The sequence below is a fragment of the Pantherophis guttatus genome, chromosome 2 (genome assembly GCF_059756535.1).
Source record: "Pantherophis guttatus breed Tessera chromosome 2, ASM5975653v1, whole genome shotgun sequence".
NCBI classification, from domain to species: Eukaryota; Metazoa; Chordata; class Lepidosauria; order Squamata; family Colubridae; genus Pantherophis; species Pantherophis guttatus.
Window position 1 is genome coordinate 115,109,321 of NC_142064.1, and position 22,984 is coordinate 115,132,304.

Sequence of the window (22,984 nt, forward strand, 5' to 3'; positions counted from 1 at the left end):
GCTGTTTAACTTACAAGAGCAGGAGCTTCCTCCATGTCTTGATCCTTTGAGATCTGCTGGTGAATTTCTGTTGGGAATACTACTTTTGCCTCATTGAAGTTGCACAGTTAGCTTCCTAAAGTGCTTGAGGGATTCTAGTTGGTTTCAGAAGGCAAGTGAATTCTATTTTGTTTATGCAAGCATAATTTGTCATTAGATCTATCTAATCTAATCAATCAAATTACTATTCTCCATGTTTCTTTAAAGTATATGATGAAGTGTCATTGTTGTAAGGAAATGGATGTTGTAATTTCAGTCTTATCTATTAATTTAAGATGAGCTGAAGGAAGTGATCAGTTGGCAAAATGTCTGGAAGTCCCCTCTTCCCCCTAGTTTTGTCCTTAGATGTTTGAAACACAGATTTAATTACAGGAAAGTTGGTAATAGTGAATCTAGGGAGACTACCATGGTGCAATGGTCATGGTATTGGACTCAAATCAACTACTTTTAAGCTCCTTTGCTGTCTACATGAATATATACATACACTAGAAAGGGCTTGATCAAGCCAGGAATTAGCTATTTGAATCCTACTGAATTCAGTGAAGGAGTTAAACAAGTTCTTAAATGTTTCACTAAGCACCAAAGTGTTTAACTCTGGTGGGATTTACTGACTGCTGGTTTGCCCAAGCAATAAATAAATTAATAAAATTGAACTGTCTTTAAGCAATGATAAGCAAATCCTTATTATTTAATCAAATAGTGATAGTAGTACATCACTATTTTATGTACACTCTTTTATGTACACAGAGAGCATATGTACCAAGACAAATTCCATGTGTGTCCAATCACACTTGGCCAATAAAAAATTCTATTCTATTCTATTCTAGTAATAGAGGTATATTAAAAAATTCTGATGTAGTTTAAGCACCTCTTTCCCTTTATGAAGAATTGTATTTTTTTCACTGTCTACTCTTAAATTATTTTTAAATTTGTCTTTTTTTTTTTTTGTAATGTAAGTATATTATCTTTCTTAGCTAAATGTTTTGTGTCTGCCTGAAAAATCCAATAGGGAAAATAACTCTCACTGTAGTATGATGTTTGAGAATACAGTCCTACACATGGAAATAATGGGTTCAACGGTGTCCCTTTACCATCCAGCCAACCACTGAATTACTTGTACAGTTGGGCCAAGAGACTATTTGGTTGCTGGGGCTGCCGACTTAGATGATGGTGGAATCACTTTTATCCTAATTTGGAGGCCTGGCATCAGTAGCACCTGAAAGCACATTCTGTTCCTATTGGTTGTTCTTTTCACCCACATAACCTTTGGAATAACCGCAAGCCTCTCTTTCCTCTGAAGCAGCACTTTTGGTGGTTTGGGACATTAACCTTGTGGGAGGAGGCAGCCCAAAGGGCAAAGTAGCCATTTCAGAGCAGGGCTTTTTAGCAGAAGTTGGCCTCTTGCACAAGTGCCCAATGAAAGGTTAATGAGTGTCTGTTAAAGCAGGCAAGGCAAATGTTCTTTCATTGAAGGGCTGATCTCCCTTCTGCCAAAGAACAGACAATCTGCCTGTTGGACAAATGGGCATTCAATCAGGGTCATACTGAGAGACACATACTGATATTATAAAAAGCAACACAGCTCCATAGTTTTTCAGCATTCTTTTCAATGGGTTGACACCCAGAGGATCAGAGGATCAGGTCTCTCAGGACTGAAGGCTGAGCCCTCAAAAACACCCTGGATTTAGAATGAGCAAGCCCAGGGGCAGATAGGTTCCATGAGCAACATCTGCCTATATTTGCCTGTGGATCTCTGGTCTCCATAAGAAGCAGCTCTTTGTAAGATGTTTTGGTCAAAGACTCTTGTTCTTCCTGTTTGTATATGTACTTCTTGTAGAAAATGCCCTTTGGGAGAGGTTAATTTGTTCTTATACAGTATGTGTTTCTCCATATTTAGTTACATTTATAAACATTAACTACATTTCTGAATTTGTTAGTCACAAAGCATGACCTCATGGACAACATTCCTCCAGGCCTTCCTGTCCTCTACCATCCCCCGGAGTCCATTTAAGCTCACGCCGACTGCTTCAGTGACTCCATCCAGCCACCTCATTCTCTGTCGTCCCATTCTTCTTTTGCTCTCAATCGTTCCCAGCATTAGGCTCTTCTCCAGTGAGTCCTTCCTTCTCATCAGGTGGCCAAAGTATTTGAATTTTATCTTCAGGATCTGGCCTTCTAAAGAGCAGGCAGGGTTGATCTCCTCTAGGACTGACCGGTTTGATCGCCTTGCAGTCCAAGGGACACACAGGAGTCTTCTCCAGCACCATAGTGCTGGAGAAGACCTCAATTCTTTGGGGTCTCAAAGGCCTCAATTCTTTGGCGCTCAGCCTTCCTTATGGTCCAACTTTTACAGCAATACATTGCAACTGGAAAAACCATAGCCTTGACTATACGCACTTTTGTTGGCAGGTGAGGTCTCTGCTTTTTAGTATGCTGTCTAGAAAGCCATAGCTTTCCTCCCAGGAGCAAGAGTCTTTTAATTTCTTGGCTGTAGTCCCCATCTGTGGTGATCTTGGAGCCCAGGAAAATAAAATCTGTCACTACCGCCATTTCTTCCCCATCTATTTGCCAGGAATTGAGAGGGCTGGATGCCATGATCTTAGTTTTCTTAATGTTGAGTTTCAAGCCAACTTTTGCACTCTCCTTCTTCACCCGCATCAAGGGGCTCTTTAGTTCCTCTTCACTTTCGGCCATTAGAGTGGTATCATCTGCATATCTGAGGTTACTGATATTTCTCCTGGCAATCTTAATTCCAACTGTGATTCATCTAGCCCCGCCTTTGTCATGATGTGCTCTGCATATAAGTTAAATAGGCAGAGCAACAGTATACAGGCCTTGCTGAACCCCTTTCTCAATTTTGAACCGATCAGTGTATCCTTGTCCAGTTCTCACTGTTGCTTCTTGATCCGCATATAGATTTCTCAAGAGACAAATAAAATGGTCTGCTACTCCCATCTCAGGGATGAAATGCTACCGGTTCGGACCAGTTTGCCCGAACTAGTAGTAATAAAAGTTACCGGTTCAGCTACACCGATAGTAAAAAATGCTACCGGTTTGGATGAACCAGTATTTCTGATGATCAGCTGTGGCATATGATTTATATTCACTAGAAAGCAGGAAATCCTGCTTTCTAGCGAATCTAAAGTGCGCGGCACAGCTGTTCCCCCCCTCACTGTTCTACTTACCTTAGAAAAAGCTTCTTAAGCCTCCTTTTTCAGCGCTGCACAGTAGCGCCTGCGGTGTGCATGTGCATGAAGCGTGCATTTGGCGTGCACCACACATGCGCACATGCAGCAAACCGGTAGCAGACTTTGGAGCATTTCACCACTGTCCCATCTCTTTAAGAACTTGCCACAATTTGTTATGATCCAGACAATCAAAAGCTTTAGCATAGTCAGTGAAACAGAAATAGATGTTTTTCTGGAACTCCCTAGCTTTCTCCATGATCCAGCGTATGTTGGCAATTTGATCTCTAGTTCCTTTGCCTCTTCGAAATCCTGGTAGTTCTCGGTCCACATACTGCTGGAGCCTAGCTTGTAGGATTTTGAGCATAACTTTGCTAGCATGTGAAATGAGTGCAATGGTGCAACAGTTTGAACATTCTTTAGCATTGCCCTTCTCTGGAATTGGAATGTAAACTGACCTTTTCCAATCCTATGGCCACTGTTGAATTTTCCAAATTTGCTGGCAAATTGAGCGTAGCACTTTTACTGCATCATCTTTTAAGATTTTGAATAGCTTAGCTGGAATACTGTCCCTCCACTAGCTTTGTTGTTGCTCAGACTTCCTAAGGCCCATTTGACTTCACATTCCAGGATATGTGTCTATATAGACGTAGGCTGTGTACAGACAGCAGTTGTACCAGCAGTTGAGACAGCAGTTGAGATTCACTCAACTCACACCTGTTCCTGATTGTGTCTTGGTCGCAGTCACTTAATGCCACTCAGGCTTTCCTCTCTGTGGCTGGAGGAGTCCACCTCCCAATTCTTTATACACTTGTGAGGGAGAAGTTATTTTCTGCATCTATGCCTTCTGGGTTCTTCCCACCATATAAATAGAACTAATTACAAGGATTCCCAGCTATTGAGGATTTCTCAGTAATTAACAGTTTACAAAAACTGCCAGTAGGTACTCAGAAATGATTTAGTCAATCATCAGCTAGCATCTGCAACTATTTAGTAAAAAAAACTGCCATAGAGGAGACATATTTTATTGTTTGTGCATTTAGTGATTTAGCAGAAGCCAGTTTATGAGACTGAAAGAAATAAAAGGCTGGCTCAGGGATCTGACTTTCCTTGACCATTCTAGTTAGATCCCATAGATAGATATCCATGGTAGGTGAATAATCTCATGGACTGTTTATATGGAGATTCTCAGTCATCCAGGTCATAATTGTCCCAAAGGTGCTTTTTCAGGAGGCAACTGGACTTTCTTGTTTTTCTTCTTCTTATCCAAGAAGCTTCTTCAGCTCTGTTTTTCTTTGAAGAAAGAGAAAGAGCTGAAGAAGCTTCTTGGATGAGAAGGGAAACGTCTTCAAAGAAAAACAAGGAAGTCCAGTTGCCTCTTGAAAAAGCACCTTTGGGACAATCTCATGGACTGATCCATGATTGCTCTCATTTTGCATTATGCCTACGAGCCTCCCTCTGTGGGTGAGAACATGGCTAGTCCTGTGATTTTCTTGCCGATGGGCAGTTGGAGCAAGCCACGTAGGCCTCAACACTCATTTTCATCATCTTCAGCCTGCCCTGGTACTCGTGGTAGAAGCAGGACTGTCAGTATTAAGAGGCAGAAGGGAAGTTGTGGTTCCAAAAATCTGCAGGCTGAGATAAACTGATCATATGTTGATAAAACTGACATATGAAATGTTCAGTTAATTCCATTTGATTAAGATGGTATAAAAGTCCTGCTTTAAGCAGAGGGTTGGGCTAGAAGATTTCTGAACTCCCTTCTGGCTCTATGATTCTAAGATTATCTTGAGTTACCCACCCCTACATGACTCAGTAGCTTCTGGGGCTCTTTAGGCCTCTTCATCTATCCTTTTCACTTCTGTCTGGATCCTATCGTCCAGTGGGGGGGAGGGGGGAGGGAGGGAGAAAGAGAGATCAAGTGAGACATAAAAAAGGATAATCATTCATCATACACTAAATAGGAGGTGCTAAAACAGGAAAGATTTGCAAACATGAGAGTTGTAATGAAACTGAAAATATCTTTCACACTTCCTGTGCCAGCTAATTGAAATATACCTAATACTATATGCCACCGGTGGCTATCTTGCTTCATTTCCTCCTACATGCCTAGCTAGTGATGCTCTACTGTCTGACTCTGACACTCATGGTGGGTTTTCAACGGTTGGTTCTAATAGTTCTGTACCAAATGTACGTATATGGTAGATAGCTCATACTGTATTGTAAAACTGGGCACTGTTCCCTAATACCATTTTTTTCCACACAAGAGGTTTCAGTCTTCATTATATTTATATAATTACAAAACACTATTAGATAAACCCAGATGATCATACCATTAGAAATGCAAATTCTTCCCTCTTACCATCTATCCATGAGCAGGCATTTTAGTGGTGGTAAAATATGGAATTGCATTGCTGAAGCTGACATTAAAAAGGAATAATGGGACATGCCACAGAAACTGGAGAGAGAGAGGGAGAGAAGGAGGGAGGGAGGGTTAGATTGATAGATACCTGTTTTCCCCAAAATAAGACATCCCCTGATAATAAGCCCAATCGGGCTTTTGAGTGCATGGCAATAAGGCCAAGCGCTTATTTCAGGGTTCAAAAAAATATAAGAGAGGGTCTTACTTTCAGGGAAACACGGTAGGTAGGTAGGTAGGTAGGTAGGTAGATAGATAGATAGATAGATAGATAGATAGATAGATAGATAGATAGATAGATAGATACTGGTAGATACTGGTAGATACCGTAGATAGCAGTGGTGGGTTGCTCCCGGTTCGCACCAGTTCTCAAGAGCTGGTAGTGGTGACGATATGACGTCACCGAACCGGTTCTCTGTCTTCGGGAGCTGGGCCCTCCCACCGCCCCAGCGTTATGCCGACCTTATATTTCTTCTTTTTTCGCCCAGCTGAGAGGTGCGGCAGAACGGATTGCCGCACCTCAGCTGGGCAGATTCGCAACGCGCTTGCGCAAAGCGCAAGTTTGGTGCGAGCAAAGTGAGCTTGCGCACGTCGATCGTGTGCAAAGCGCACGACCAAAGAGGCAATCGCGCACGAAGAACCGGTAGTAGAGAACCGGTAGTAAAGCCGGTTAGAACCCACCCCTGGTAGATAGATACCGTAGATAGGTAGATAGATAAATAATTTTCCAGAATAATTACTGAAAATCATATTCCTGTAATTTGTCAGTGCAATCTCAGGGAGGGGGCATTCTGAGCTAAGGATAGTGCATGCTACATAAACTGTGTGCTTCCCACTTCCGGTTTACCACGTTTGTAGAATATGCAGAGTTTTGCACTGCAGTGTTTTTATATGTGACAATAGTGGTCTGAAAAGGGGTCCTTAAGACCAGCAGGAGGATTCATGCAGCATTCTCAGCACATGATTGGCCATTTCACACTGGTGGAGCCTTTAGTATCTGCCTATGTGGAAATTCACTTACCTTCACTACCAGTTCGCAAATGTGAGCGTGCACGCCTTCTCCATACATGCGCAGATCCTTCTGAGCATGCACAGAGGTGCATGCACAAAAACGGGACATGATGATGTCCAAATGGGTGGGCAGAGTCTCCCGCCGCCAGCGCTACCAGTTTACCTGAGCCGGATAGAACCGGCTGAATTTTATCACTGGTACACATGACATAGCTATGAGTACACACTTTTGGGGATGTGCTTCCTCTTTCTCTTTAAAATTTGACATTTATATTTTACCTCTTTAAGCTGAGCCGTGTTGGGATGCCTTCTATATAGGAACAATGCTGCTTGTCCATTGAAAAAGGAACACAGTGGTGGGTAAGGTGATAGAAGAAGTTAGAGGAGAGGAATCTGTCTGTATGCCAATTGTCCTACCTACCTTGCTACTGAAAGCCATTAAAAGACAATGACCAGCTGTTGGGAGCAGAAGAGAGGGAGAAAAGAGAGGGTCTATCAGAGTGCAGGGAATAGAGCATATAAGAACCTGAGATGGGAGTTGGGGGAGGAAAGAGGATGAGATGGTGAATACTGGCAACCAGTATCCTCTGGACATATCCCAAAAGGCTCTTTTTCTCTTTCAGAAGGAAAATGGCAGAAAGCTCCTTATTTGCACAGCGGCTGCATGCTATTACGGTAAGTGTGTTTTCCCATTCTCTCCTGTGGCATGTATGTAAAAGAAGCACTCCACATTATCAACCAACATTCTGCTGCAGGAATCCCCTCTCACCCACCATCCCAAAATGGGAGCTCGGAAGAAGCGTGGATTGGCAGTCCCACTTGGTCAGTTCACTATTTTCAAAGCCTGGAGCCTGTAGACATGGTGACTTGATTCATTTGTGTGTGGTTCTTGTGGGTTCAGCTTGGCGATAGAGAGATGGGGCATGAGTCTCAAGCTCATGCAATTTGTATTATGCTCCTGCAGCTCAGAATTCCATATTATGTGGTTTTAGTTTGGAATAGACGTAAGTTAAAGGCTGGTTTATGATATGTATCAACCCTCTGAGAGGCTCACTAAGGTCATCATGCCATTCACCCTGTGAGTGTTGCCAGATACGTAATCTCCCACTGAATAACAAAGTAAAGATAAGAATCCTGCAGGAGCAGAGGGAGCAAATGTTGATGGCATGTGATTCTAGCAGGGTCTGCTGATTGGATGGCAGTTTTGGAGCCTTTTTCCACTTGCACTTAACCACTTCACTGTTTTTTTCCTGCCATGTCCTTTCTCATCCCCTGCCCATTTCTGGAGTAGCTGAAAGTTGTCTTTAGCTATTATAGTATTAGTGTTTTCACTCCTTAAACAAGCAGCAAGTTGCAGTAGTTGTATCAGGGTTATTTAATGTGATTCACCAACCATGTGGTCATTGTCAGTCAGATGACCTCTAACTCCCTTGATCAATGGAACCTAGTATGGGGTGGTCCCTGCTTCTCCATATCTTCAAGGTCCCTTATGGGTTGGACAACAGAATACAGGTAGTCCTTTGACTTAACAACAGTTCATTTAGTGACCATTCAAAGTTACAAAGGCACTGAAAAAAGTATCTTATGACCATTTTTCACACTTATGACTGTTGCAGCATCACCATGGTCATGTGATCAAAATTCAGATGCTTGGCAACTCGCTCACATTTATGACAGTTGCAGTGTCCCAGGGTCATGTGATCGCCTTTAGTGCCATTCTGACAAGCAAAGCCAATGGGGGAAGCCAGGTTCACTTAATAACCATGTTACTCACCTAAAAACTGCTGGGATTCATTTAACCAATGTGGCAACTAAAGTAGTAAAATGGGGCAAAACTCACTTAACAAATGTCTCTCTTAGGAACAGAAATTTTAGGCTCAATGATGCTCGTAAGCAAGGACTATCTGTAGTTTGGTTCTTTCATACCAGGTTCTTCAAGTCAATCTGCAACCTGGAAATCTGGATTAGCCTGAGCAGCAACTGAGTATGGGGTAGACACAGTGGTGGGATTCAGCCAGTTCGCACCACTTCAGGAGAACCGGTTGTTAACTTTCTGAGCAGTTTGGCAAACTGGTTGTTGGAAGAAATCATTAGGGCAGAGAACCGGTTATTAAATTACTTGAATCTCACCACTGGGTAGACTGCATATTAGGGAAGGAGAGGAACAACTGTCTTTGTGGTGCATCATTGCACAAGTCTCCCCATTCCTGTTGGTTGTTGTTTGGGCTACTTATGGAATCATATTAATCCTATGTTCAAAAGGAGCCAACTGTCAGATGATATAATTTATTTAGTCTTTTGCTAGAATAGCCTGTCTCCTTTTAGTGCTATCCTAAAACAGAGTTATTCTAGAAGAATGCCAAATCCACATCCAGGTAATAGTTGGCCTCCCTTTGGATGCATTTATATATGTACAAAGCCAGAAGATATTTTGACAAGTGGATAAACTTTCTGTTAAAACTCACACCTTTCTCACTCCATTCCACATTAAGGTGAGCAATTGGTGGATTTTTTTCCCATTGGCTGTGATGTTCAGTGGCAGGGGAAGGAAGCTGAAAGAAATTCACCAATTCTTGTATTCAATATACCATGGAAAAGTAACAAAAAATATCTGCATGAACTAGTATTTACAGTACTGCTTTTACTCAACCAGACTTCTTCTAGATTTTTGGTACTGCAGATGTTCCCTCTTCCTCCTCCCAAAGTTTGCTGTATTCTTTAGTAATAGATAACTCCTATGTTCCTCAATATCACTGTTATGAGACACAGGGCCAGTTTTTATTCCTTTTTGCTTTCTGGCCAAGCATGCAAAGCAATGCACCAGATCAGTGGTGGGTTGCTACCAGTTCGCCCCGGATCGGGTGAACCGGTAGCAGCAGTGGCGGGAGGCATGTGCAGAAGTGAGCGTGAGCGTGCCTATGAGCGAACCGGTAGCAACGGGATTTGCAACCCACTACTGCACCAGACATGGTGGCAATGATCTAAGAATGACTACATGCAAAACAAAAACAAAATCCAACACATGCTCCCTAATTTTTCCCTAGTTCACTAAAATGTGGGAAAGTATAAAAGGGAGGAGCAGTATTACAATAATATTGCTATCAATGCTTCTTTTTTTATTCATGTGACATGGTGATTTCCTGAGTACAAAACAGCATTTGCAAAGGGGAACCTACAGTTTCGAATTTAACACAGATAAAACAACAAAGAAGGATCTTTTTGGACAACAGAACACAGAATGAAGGTGGTTCATTATAAGCAAGGGGAAGGAAACTGGGATTTTTTCCCCATCAAAATGGCCTAGTGGAGAACTCTTTGAGGCTAAGAACCATTTTTAATTGGTTTTTTGAGGGGTGGGCAGTGCAATGAAGCAAAATGGACATGAATAGATCACACACCCAGCCGTGTTTTGTAAAATGTATTGTGGTTTAATATATTTTGTGAATTCATCAAATTCCGGATTGATCAGAAAACTATGATTAAGCAAACTATAGTACCATTTGCAGGCCTAATTTCTGTCTTAGATTAAAAGGACAACAATAGTAGTGCAGCTGGATTAATTTAAAGGTTACTGAAATTGTGCATTAACTACAATTCTCAGTTCTCACTGTGCCAGTGGCTGCTTACAAAGCTGAAGAAATTGGAGCAACCATATAATTCCTTCCATTCACTAAAAAGTTGCCTTACTGGGGATGAAATTTCTGAGATTCTCCTTCCATGGGGAGAGGCAGAAGGGATATCCCTCTTGAGAATAACGGCTACTCTCCAGATTTCATTAAATCTTATTTTTGCTGGGAAAGGTTGCCAGACTCTTACTGATTTGTCCAAGGAATGGCTAAAATAAATGTCAGGAATGTCCCAAGTAGAAGGGACCTAGGTGCCAGCTGTTCTCCACTTACAGTCTTTGACTTTATGCCCAGTGGCTTGGGGTTTGTGCTAAATATGGGCTGTTTGCCCTGCTCCATGGGAAACCTGGGGTAACCTGAGTCTCTTTCTTTGGCTTATCCTCTCTTCAAACACATGAATAATTCACCAGACAATAGCTTCAACCTGAACCAAACAGAAGGAGAGAGAACTTTGGAGCCTTGCCCAGACTTTGGAGAGGCAGAGATTGGGTTGAGGTTGTTTCCTGAGCTGCAGCCCAGCTACCCTTGTGTGGAGTCTCACACACACACATCCTGGTAATGAGCTTGACATGAATGCTGCAGCAAATATTTATTGTCATATGAATTGTTTTGGTTAATGCTTCTATGCAGGGATCAAATCTGGACAGATTTTCCAGATCTGGACAGAGCAGAGTGCAGTGGGGGGAAAGAAGCTGTGAAACAGCCTTTGCACTATGAAGACACAGGAGCCTAGAGTATGCAATCAGTAACAGACACATCAATGGCCATATGTCTGCAGCAAGGTGTCTGGTACCCACACAGACTTCGTAAGCAGCAAGTACTCTTTTGCACACAGAAAGCAGACACACCAGAAGGTGCACGCCCAAATAGAAATCATTTCCTGGTACTCATTGGCACCTATTAAACTAAAGTCAACACCAGTTTTTATTTTCATTTATCCAACACCAATGCAGATATGAATCCCATTTCACCTGTTAGCAAGTACAACCCAAAATAAGGGCAGCCCAAGATAAACTAAACCACACTACCTCCTTCCTGCATATGTGATGAGGGATCATAGACAAGTCTCCTCCTGATTAAGTTCTTATTAAAAGAGCCTTTTCTCAGTGACCTGGTGCAATTTCGAGAAGCACTGTTGGCTTGTTTATTAGGGATCATATCTGTCTGTTTTCTGCTCTCCAAATCCAGTGTGGCAGGCAGGTGTTTTATTTTCCTTCTTATGCAGTAGGAATTGCTGTATATCAGTGGTGGGTTTCAAAGTTTTTTTATTACCGGTTCTGTGGGTGTGGCTTGGTGGGCGTGGCATGGCTTGGTGGGCATGGCAGGGGAAGGATACTATAAAATCTCCATTCCCACCCCACTCCAGGGAAAGGTTATTGCAAAATCCCCATTTCCTCCTGATCAGCTGGGACTTGGGAGGCAGAGAATAGATGGGGGCGGGGCCAGTCAGAATTTTTACTACCGGTTCTCCGAACTACTCAAAATTTCCGCTACCGGTTCTCCAGAACTGATGAGAACCTGCTGAAACCCACCTCTGCTGTATACCCATAGTTCCACATTAAATCTATGACATTAGGTAACTGATCTCAGTTGGCAAAAGGGGGAGGATCCTTCATTTCCTAGAAAGTCATTGCCAGTGAAAAGAAAGAGCACCATCCTCAATAGTTAGATGCTCCAGACAGACACATGAACATCACCCATCATACAATACCCTTCGATCGTAACTTGCAGGGAAATACCATCTCCACTTGACTGAGTCACTCTTAACCATCCCACCTCCGACTCTTTGCTTCCTGCTATAGAATCATTTTTCCAATAATTAAAACAAAACTCCAGGAATGGTGCCTGACTGCTTTTGCTTTCTTGTTCATATGAATGGAGTGAATCACTGGGCAGTCTGATCTGTTTGAATAAAACGAAGCTTTAACAGATTTCAAAAATATAGATCTAAATGGTTCAGTTCAAATTGCAAAAGGTTCCAAAATATTATTAGCTTGTTGGCATTGTCTGGAAAAATCATATATACATATTCAGACGTATAGGAGGAATATTTAGAAGCTACAAGTACAGTAGTTCGTAGTAAAGTTTCTTATTGTTAATGGAGTGCCTGACTCTTATTCAAAGTCTTCCTCTATCATCTGAACACACACCATTTTATGTTAACAGAAACCAACATTTGAATTGTTCCTTGAGCCTTGCTCATGAAGTCTGGTTTCTATTATCTCTAAATAGTGGCTGCTCCAGGGTCTGAAAACATGGTAATCTATGTTTTTGGTTAAAGCCATGTATGGAATGTGTGTGTGTGTGTATGTATATATGTAATATGGATATGAAAGATGCTCACTTTTAATTTGACTGTCTGGCCTTATGTGTGATGCAAATATTGCCTTAATTGGGACAGCAGGAGAGGGATTTCTGAGTAGCTGCACCCCTAGCCCTGAAATAGCCTTCCCAAGGATTCCCTCACTCCTAACTAGGTTAAAAAATATTTGGAAAGGCTGATCATCCAGTAGCTGTATGAAGATACAGTACTTAACGTGCAACATTACTTTGTCATTTTAAATTTTAATCCTGAAAATTTTAAATATTTTGATTTGTTACATTGTTTTCTGCCGATAGTTTAAAACTTGGTATCGTTATACTATTACTATTGTAAATCAGAATATGTACATTTGGTGTACAAATCACTCATTAAGTGCATAGGAAAAAAAAATAGAAGAAGACACCCAAAAGATGCTTCATAAGAAATCTATGCTAATACATTTGTTGGCATCAAAGCTGCTTTCTTAGCTTTCTATCCAAAGAGGAGCGCTCTCTGTTCCCAAGGCGTTTGTGGTTTCTGAGAAAACGAAATCAAAGTTGGTAGGGCGAGGGGGGTGCGGCACTCTCTCCCGCTCCCCTTAATGCTTTCACCGGACAAGCGTGTCAGAGTTATTCAGGGTGCGTGAATTAGGCGGCTGGGCAGTTTGGGAAGCCTGTGGAGAGCGGGAGTCCCCAAACCAGCCGGGGGAACGCAGAAGGAGTCGATCAAGCGCTGCAGGCGGGACTATAGTCAAGTGCAGGGGGAGCAGAGGCGCCGGGGAGATAAACGGGAAAAGTCTCGTTTTAAGCGAGGCTGATTCTGCTGGGATTAATCCACGGCGGCGTGATCGGTCAGGCAAACCAGAAGCCAGGTCTGCCGGTCGCCCACGTGGGCTCGGTCCCGCCCTGCCTCCCTCCGCGGCGGGCCCTTTGTCCGCCCTTTTGCAGGGCGGCTCCTGCCTCGCCTCGCCTTGCCTCTCTCCGCCTCCCCTCCGCCCACCCACCCCCGTCTTTTTGCTTTGCTGCAGGAGCGGCGGAGGCTGCAAGAGCGCATCCTAGCCACCCGGCGGGAACTGGAGGAAGAGAGACTGCGAGTCCAACGCCTCAAGGTACCACCCACGAAAAGGATACAGGAATGGATGGACCACCGAGAGGTGGAGATGGCTGTGCGGGGATCTGAAGCCAAAAGATGGGCGGGGAGGGCGGCATTGAAGTGTGGGGGGGGAAAGATACTTGTAACCTACAGCCGATCCTACCCCCACCAACTGAGGGGAAGGAAGAGGCTGTGATGCACCCTGCTGTGGGTAATACCGACTCTTTGGGGCTAGGTACATGTAGGCAATTCCAGAAGGCTGGTTGGGTTTGCACCGTATTCATTTTTGCTCGGCAGTCTTCTGATGCTTTGCCTTGAGCCAGTTTATTTGTTAGTTTTATATCCTATCTCTCCTTCTGGAGCTAGCTCCAGTTTCTCCCCAGAACAAGCTTATATGTGTGTGTGGTTAGTGGGGAGAGAGAGAGAAAGAATGTATGCATTATGGAGCTGAGTATCTGCACTGGTGGGTGTGTCCAACATCTGCTGTTGAGCGGTAGAGCTTCACATGAAATGTCATTTGTATAGGACCATATATGTGGGTGTGGCTGAACAAGCATAGGAGTAGATACATGTACGTGTACATATGCATGGGCTTCAGTCTGGAACTCATTTGTCTTGATGCATCCTGATGGCCCACGTGCAGGTCCAGTATGAAGCAGACCCTAAATGCAATCTCTGTCTCTGTTCTAAGAGGAAATCCCTGCGTGAACGGTGGTTGATGGAGGGAACATCCATGCCTGCTGATGACAAGGATCACATGTCTTCTCTTTGGGAGGCAGAGTCTCGCGTCCAAGACTTAGAACAAGATCTGTCCAGGTGGGTGTGTCCTAAGTGATGGTGGGTGTAGAGCTTTGGGAATACAGTAACTGGAAAGGATTGCACTTCTCATAATTTCAATCAGCCAAAGAAGCCGTCATTTCGTAAAGCAGAATGATTGTTTCAAGAGAAATGTAAGGGACACGTCATTCAAAGATAATTGTTTGCTGCTTTAAGGGAATTTCCTCCATCTGCAACACCTTTGGGATGTAGCAGCTGAGGAGAAGCCAGCCTCAGTTGCTGCTTAGATCACCCCGTCTGTGGCTTTTCTTCCACAGCTGCCTCAGGGTCTCTTGCCCACTCAACAAACAGCTCCCTTTAGTTTTACAGTACCCTTGATGCTTGCTATCCAGAACACTCCAGCTACCCACCACCCTTCCTGTTTCCTGAATTTCCTCCCCAGTTTGTGAAGAATTTCCCACAATCCCCAGTGTCAGAGTCGTAGAGTAGCCAAATGCACGTCTCCCTTTGGGAGCGCAGGAGAAGCGTCTCAGGAATATGCATGCTTTGATTTCTCCAGAACTCTGCGTTTGCTGTTTTCCTTAACTCATACCTTTGGTACCTGCCAGCCTGATAAAGAGCTGTAAAGAAGTCAAAAGCTTGCACATTTTTCTCTGTAATAAATGCTCTGCCCCGTTTTGAATTTGGGATGCTTTTCTTCATGAAGCATAAATGACTAAATGGAGCTTATCATCTTCTCCTGACTTCATTAATTGCATGAACTTGTTTCCATTTCATTCCCCTCCTCCTTTTGTTTCTTTGCATCACATTTTCAAGTGTAAGCCACCCTGGGCAGAGATTTTTCTTCTGGTGTTGGTTTATAAATAAAGACTCACATTTACAGCCATTTGTGATAGAGCTGCAAATTGAGACTGATGATGACATAGAGGTCCTCTGGGGATATCAGGGAGTACTGCTTAGTTGGACTTGGTGTCTTCCTCCTGCCTCTTTCCGGAAAAGGCTAAAAACAAAACTGAACTAAAAGTGTGTTTGGAGTGGGAGGTACCAACACACAAGAAACTTAAAACCACTATCTGGCCTGCGGGAACTGGAGAGAAGGAGGATGGAAATGCTGAAATGAGTGATGATTCAGCAGCCCTCCTGAGACAATGCAAAGATAACCATCAAGCATCCATGGCTGACCTGAAAAAGCTAAGCAGCATTGATTCTTGTTAATATTTGGATGGGAGGCCACCAGGTAATGCCAAGGGTGGACTAGACTAGATTAGACTAGACTAGATTAGGAAGTCGGAAAACCATTGTGGAAGAAATCCACTTCTGGGCCATTGTCAAGAAAACTGCATGGCTGAATCACAAAGATGCTGGAATCATATAAATCCTACCTTTTGAGAGGTGGGTGGGAAGCCATAAGGGAACATACATAAATCCCATTGTAAAAGTAGCACAGTTATCTCATATGCACACACCTTAAACAGCTACATGATAATTGCCCAAGAGAGTAAGTAGTGTTCAATTCACAGTAAAAAGGACAGCTGGGTGAATTGTTTCTCAAAGGGAATAGGATTTGAAATCTATTTAACCAATGAGACACATTTACTTTAACATTTTTGCCCCTCTATGTAGCCAAGGAGCTTTCCAGTGGAGATTACAAATAGAATAAGAGTATAAAATAAGGCAAAAATACCAAATCAATAAATAATAATTAACTGAGTAGTCATCTATACTGAAGTAATAAATTACATCCACTTGGTAGCTGTCTCAGCAGCTTTTGCAGATGTTTATGTCAAAAGCCAACTTGTTTAGTACTACAATCTTTAAAATTCTATATGGTGTGAATGTCTGGCCTTCTAGTTCTGGGAATTCCGAGTTCAGTAACATCTAAAGGGCCACAGGTTCTTTTATTCTACAGGTAGAATCTCCTCTCTAAAAATTCATATGGGTGAGGTTTGCAGATCAAATATTTCTTTAACTTTGTGTAGAAAGGCAAATTGTAAGAAATGGATCCTTCTGGCTTCCTCACAATGTCAAGTTTACTTTGACTGTTTTTCAAAAACCATCTTAAATACCTGTTCTAATTTGGCTCAAAGGTATTTTAGGAACACATCAGAAACAGACATTGAGTTGAACATTTATAGTAATCTGCTTTAGAAGATCTCAAAGCATGTATGGTGCCCAAGTCCATCAATTTCCTGCTAAAAGAGTCTTCTCTTTGCTAACAGGAATGGAGAAATGCATGCCCTTTAGATGCTGCTGAATTCACTTCCCAATGGTCTTGCAGCCTGGGAATGCTTGGTATGTAGCAGTATCCACAACAGTTTTCTCAACCTTGGCAAATTTGAGGTGTGTTCAGCTGCCAGAATTCCCCAGGTAGTATATGTATATGCTAGCTGGAAAATTCTGGGAATTGAAGTTCACACATCTTAAAGTTGCCAAGGCTGAGAAACTCCAATCTAGAGGATCCCAGGTTCTCCATCTTTGATGTAGAACTTGGCTCTCAGTATGGTCTGTGTTTTCTCTAATATCTCATTCTTTCTCTCTCTGAAGTCTTCAGTCTCAAATGCAGGACCTAGATAATATGGATCTTCCCCAAGGACAACAGCAGCAGTCTTTGAAGGAGGTGAAGCAATTGGATGGCATTGTGAAGGTACTTATTAATTTGTATGCTGCCAAATCTTGTAGCTTCACAGCAGGGTATAACAAAAGAGAAACAGAGTAAAACATCCATGGTGAAAGATGCAATACATTTTAATAAATCAAACAAAAAGACAAGTCAGATTAAATAGCTAATAAAACCTCATTCCAGATGGCATATAGCAGAGGTCTTCAAACTTGGCAGTTTTAAGACTTGTGAACTTCAACTCCCAGAATTCTCCAGCCAGCTGGCTGGAGAATTCTGGGAGTTGAAGTCCTCAAGTCTTAAAGCTGCCAAGTTTGAAGACCTCTGGCATATAGTATTCCCTAAAGATGCTCTGGAAGTGTATCACTATCTTCAGAAGGCCATTCTCTCTCCCTCCCTCCCTCCCTCCCTCCTTCCCTCTCTCCCTTCCTCCCTCCCTCCCCCCCCTCTCTCTTTGGTATAAACCTATTGGCATCATTTATTAGTTTATAACATAAAATTTAAAAATACAAAATCAAATAACAGGAAAAATAAGGGAGGGAAAAGGAAAGAGAAAAGTGTAGAGAAGAAGTGAAAGAAAGAAAAGGCATTGACTTCCAACTCCTTTTGTGCAATAGAATAAGAAGTAACATCGAACCTCAGCTTTTTACTTTTAAATAGTAATATACACTAGTCATTTCTATAACAACAGATCTATCTAATCAGTAAAACCCAAAATTAAAGTTTCTTTTTTTTTTGCACCTCAAGCACAAAGTCCAGAAGCAGTTTCCAAGTAGAAACAAAAGTACTTGTGGTTTTTTTTCCCCTTTAATCAAAGCAGTCAATTTAGCCATCTCTGCTAACTCCTTTTGCAACCATTTATCCATTGTAGGGATTAAAGCGTCCTTCCATTTTTGTCCATAAAGTAATCCTGCTACCATCAACATATATAACATCAAAGTTCCACATATTTTTCCAAGTCTTTTTCTATTAAACCAAAGGGAAAAATTTCTGGTTTTATCTTTATATTCACTTTGAGAAACTTCTGTATTAGAACATAAATCCTACTCTAATATTTCTTCGCTTTATCACACGTCAACCATAAATGATAAAATGTCCCTTTACATTTGCATTTCCAACATTCGTTTGAAATACCTTTATACAATACATTCTTGATAACTTGTCTGATGTTAAATACCACTGATACATCATCTTATAAAAATTTTCTTTTAAATTGTAATTTAATGTAAATTTTAACCCTTTTGTCCACATATTCTTCCATTGTTCAAGCTTTACGTTGTATCCAAAGTTCCTTGGCCACTGAATCATACAATGCTTTACAAATTCACTTTACCAATTCAAATTCAATAACATTTTGTAGACCTTAGCAATAATATGTTCATCACTACCACACAGTAGGATTTCCAATTCATTGTTAACAGAATCAAACCCATAATTCTTTTTGTATAATTTAAATCTTTCTTTCCATTGTAAACCAGTGGCAGACATGTCCTTCTGATTCTAGCTCTTTCTTAGATTTGATCACCAAAATTAAAAGTTGTTATTTTACCATAAATCTACCAGTCCGGCTTTGCCACCATTTCTTTTCTAAAAAAGCTTTCTGGGGAGACACCCAAAGAGATATCTTAATAGAAAACCTTATTTTATATTTGTTCCAAACTCTTAGAATGGCACATCTAGCAAAGTGATTGTTAAAATCAACATTTACTTTAACCTTGTCATACCATACATAACCGTGCCACCCAAATTTTAATTCACGACCTTCTAAATCAAGTAGCCTCTTATTCTGGAGGTTCACCTATTCTTTTAGCCAGACCAAATAACAAGCATTGAAATACAGTTTCAAATCTGGTAAACCCAACCCCCTTATTTCTTTAACATCTTGCAGTAGTTTATATCTAATTCTTTTTTTTCCCCTTGTCATATGCCAAACTTCAAAATATCCATCTCCCATTCTTTAAAGGGAGTATCAGTTATAAGTATTAGCAAGGCCATTCTCAAGGAGCTAGTTTAGCTTCTAACGGAAGTCTGTTCCAGAGAATAGGCATCAATTATTATCAGTTATAAGATCAATAAACAGTGTTTTCTGGCTTTAGTCCCCATCGCCTCATGAAACTGAAGTTCTCTGAAGAGACTGGCCAGTTCTTCTTGGAGTGGGAGATTCTGAAAATACCTAGAACCTATAAGTCAAAAGTAGCATGTTGAATTGCCTCTGGAAAGCTTTGCTAATTAGTGCAAGGCCTAGAAGATAGTTGCAACATGACAACAGCAGCTAGTACTAGTGGAACATTGTAAATATCTAATCATACAGTTATGGCTCGTGTCACTATAGATATAAGCAGATTAAGAGCCTCTCTTTGCAGCCTCAAGATTTACAAGCATGTGATGGTGACCTTCCAGAAACTATTGTCCAGTAGGAAGTTTTAATTCACATTAGAAGTCATTGTAGCAAAAAAATAAAGCTGCCTTTGAGATAAAAATGTATCCAATTCCTGGTGACTAATATGGATACATCTGTGCAGTTGTCTTAATAGAGATGTCAAAGTCATTTGCCATATCTTTCTTCCATGTGCTGTTTTTTATGAAGGTTCTCAGTCTACCCTACAGTCTTGCATTTTCCTGATTTTCTCCTTCCAAGTACTAAGAAGGGTTTACCATGTTTTGCTTTCTATATTATTAGATACATTGATCTCATTTCACTATTATTTTTCTCCCTTTTAAAAATCTTATTTGAAGCTTTTGATTGCACTGTTCAGCTCAAGAGGCCTCTCTTTTCATTCTTCTGCCATTCTAAAAAATGGTATCAGAAGCAAGGCATTCACCAGGAAAAAAAACCAGACAGACAGACAGGCCAAGCTTTGAAATTGGATTATGCTTTTTGTCTTTGGGAAAAGCAATCCATGCTGATGGTGAGGTTTTTCTAATGGAAATAGGCTTCAGCAGGAACATTTGAACAAAATGTTCTATCACATTTTTCATGAATAATAAGCCAAGATTATGCAGAATTCCAATTTAAAGTTTTGTACAAATGAAGCTACATCATGTTACAGCTAGATTATGCTAAAACAAAATTAAACAATCTGTATTTGCACAATCATTTCCAGATTAGGAGCAACATCTGAATTTTAAGTACTGTGCCAGGACCTATATTTTAAAAAGCAAAAACTATTTTTGATTTCATTTAAGCTTTAAATATAATTAATATAATTTCACCCTCTGTTATGTTTAAAAAAATCATACAATAAACAGTTTTAGTAGTGTCTGGGGTGTGATTTGCAGGTTTTGGGGAGCAAATTTGGTACGTGAGGCTTTAGGTTGGGCACTTTAGAGTAGCATGAGGGATGAACCTGATGTACAACCTGTTAAGTCAAGTAATGAGCCCATTGTTTTAAAGAGTTACAAAACTGCTGTGGATGTTGCACAAATGGTATCCAGATAATGACAAAAATTCTGGCCGAAGGCTCTGATACAATCTGGCAAATGTCCGTCATTTGTACCCCTCCCCACACAAGTTTAACCTTGAAAAGGAAAATGATTGTATTCCTATTCATCATGATGACAATGTTCCTCTGAGAATGATTAATAAATATAGATAAAGTGCATTTAGCTTATTTATACAAAATCCCCTTGATTATCGCCTTATCAAAAAAATTCTTTTGTTTTCAGATTGATGGGACATCTTCCTCTTCTCCAGAAAGTGAGTAATTTTCTATTTGGTAAAATGCAGATTGCCTGGGGTACTTTGTCACACTTGGCACAATCAGCCTGGAAATTCTTTTATGTACTTGCATTAAAATAAATTAGACTATTTATAGACTAATTAGTGGAAGAGATAACTAGTGGTAATTTCATGGAATTTGGGCTATCTAAGTGGGTCACACTTGATGATTTATATTCTCTTTAGCATTGTCTGGTAGTTGCAGACCTACTCCTCTGCTCATACTTATGGACCAGTATAAAAAGTGCCTTGCCCAAGCAAATGGTAGTGTTATATCTCATCTGACCTCAAAATGTTGTGGTCTCTGACTAAATTTCTAAGTTTTTAATCTCTTTCACCCAGCTAAAATATCAAAATGTCCTAACTAAAGGGCAAACTATTATTTGCAAAGTTATCCATAAGGTTGATTAGCACACAGGGGATGATTTTTTTAAACATTCACCTGCAAGCTTATCTATTATCGGCTAAAAGAACAACCCATTTACTAGTACAGAAGAAAGTTTTTAGAAAGAATTTAAGGAAATATTTTCTGTAATGTACCCTGTTTCCCCAAAATAAGACATCCCCTGATAGTAAGGCCAATCGGGCTTTTGAGCGCATGGCAATAAGGCCAAGCGCTTATTTCAGGGTTCAAAAAAATATAAGACAGGGTCTTATTTTCGGGAAAACATAGGTAGGTAGGTAGGGAGAGAGAGAGAGAGAGAGAGAGATACTGGTAGATACCGTAGATAGATACCGTAGATAGATAGATAGATAAATAATTTTCCAGAATAATTACTGAAAATCATATTCCTGTAATTTATCAGTGCAATCTCAGGGAGGGGGCATTCTGAGCACCTTAGCAACTTAAAGCATTTTTGGCTAGGGAATTCTGGGAAGTGAAGTCCAGGCATCTTAAAGTTGCTAAGACTGCGAAACGCTGCTTTAGTGGAGGGTAAATTGGTTCTAAATTGGAAATAGTTCAGTTAACTGAAATTCTTATAACTTTCATCTCAGTACATATTGTTAAATCCGAGTTTGAGACCAGTTAGTTTTCCTTGACTTTGAACTGTCAATCTTAGCAAGGGTACCCAAAGGCCTAGATTGCTTTATCACCAGGCTTTACCTTTTGAACTACAAAAAACTTCTTTTGGCTCCAGCATTCTTCCTCTGCAAAGGGACCTGGTTAAGCTAACTGAAAGTAATGCTTTCTTTACAGAGGGAAATACTACTGAGACCAAACTTGAGTTGGCTTCTGTTTCTCCTCAAAAGCCCATGGAGGCAGCAGCCAAAGAAGAACTGGAGAATGGAGATATGTCAGGAGATGGTGGGTATTAGCCTTTGGCAAGGTCTGCCATTAGGTAAGGGATCAAGCCAGATCCTTGGATGGTGATAAAAATGAAAATCCACAGTCCAAAGGACAATTGGCAAAACTGCTGAGCAGGTTTGCATCTGTCACATGATTTCTCACAAACATGGACTTTGAAATAGCGTGGTAGAAAATTTGCCATCACAAAAGTCTTGATTTCTGCTGTAAGCAGATTGCTCCTTTTGGGGGGTCTGCGCTTTTGAAGGCTCAGGAGCTCTTTAGATTTTCTTGCTGAGAAAATCACCTCTGAAACATAGGCTTGTTCGCTGTTATTGATTGCTAAAATGCTAACACTTGGGGAGGATCCAGTGTGTATTACATGCATTTTAGCTTCATGCAAAATTATGGTAAGACCAATTTCATGAAATGCTGGTTTATCCTATACTGTTTGTAAAATCTGCTGCATGGAAAACTTCTAGTTTGTAGGCCTCATGAAGTCACATGGTCCAGACGTGTGTCTAGATAGTCCCTCCCTCATAAGCCTCCCGCTTCTGCCAAAGCCCTGATCTTTCCACCCCAACCCAGCCCCAATTTCTTTCAGAAAGATCTTATCTCTGATTAGCAGCTGATCGGAGATAACGCTCTCCATGTGCACACAAGCACTATTTGTACCACAAACAGCTTTAATAGCCCCTATAGAGATAATGGAGATATTTTAAAATGTCCTTATTAAACAGTAAAAGAGGTTTTTTTTTCTAAAGACAGAAGGAATAAACTGCCTTTCCCAAAGGTGCCTTTGACCCAGTTCCACAGTAACTATCCATAGAGATTGTTCTATAGATTTATTGAATATTCTGTGAGGGTTTTGTATTAGTGTAAATGGTATATATAGGAAATGTCAGGCTGAATA

General features: G+C 41.1%; 1 protein-coding gene across 4 annotated transcripts in view; it reads left to right on the forward strand.

Annotated features, from left to right (window-relative positions):
• The window catches only part of PALM3 (paralemmin 3), a 38,862-nt gene that overhangs the window by 10,352 nt on the left and 5,526 nt on the right, over nucleotides 1-22,984 (forward strand). For 3 of the 4 annotated variants that reach the window (XM_034434413.3, XM_034434412.3, XM_034434414.3), the window contains 6 exons: nucleotides 7,278-7,329; nucleotides 13,610-13,690; nucleotides 14,366-14,490; nucleotides 16,996-17,095; nucleotides 20,735-20,765; nucleotides 21,985-22,092. In XM_034434413.3, coding sequence (XP_034290304.2) covers nucleotides 7,278-7,329; nucleotides 13,610-13,690; nucleotides 14,366-14,490; nucleotides 16,996-17,095; nucleotides 20,735-20,765; nucleotides 21,985-22,092 — 497 coding nt within the window. Of the gene's footprint in view, nucleotides 1-62; nucleotides 152-7,277; nucleotides 7,330-13,609; nucleotides 13,691-14,365; nucleotides 14,491-16,995; nucleotides 17,096-20,734; nucleotides 20,766-21,984; nucleotides 22,093-22,984 lie in introns of those variants that run through there. The other variant, XM_034434416.2, reaches the window with a different exon arrangement.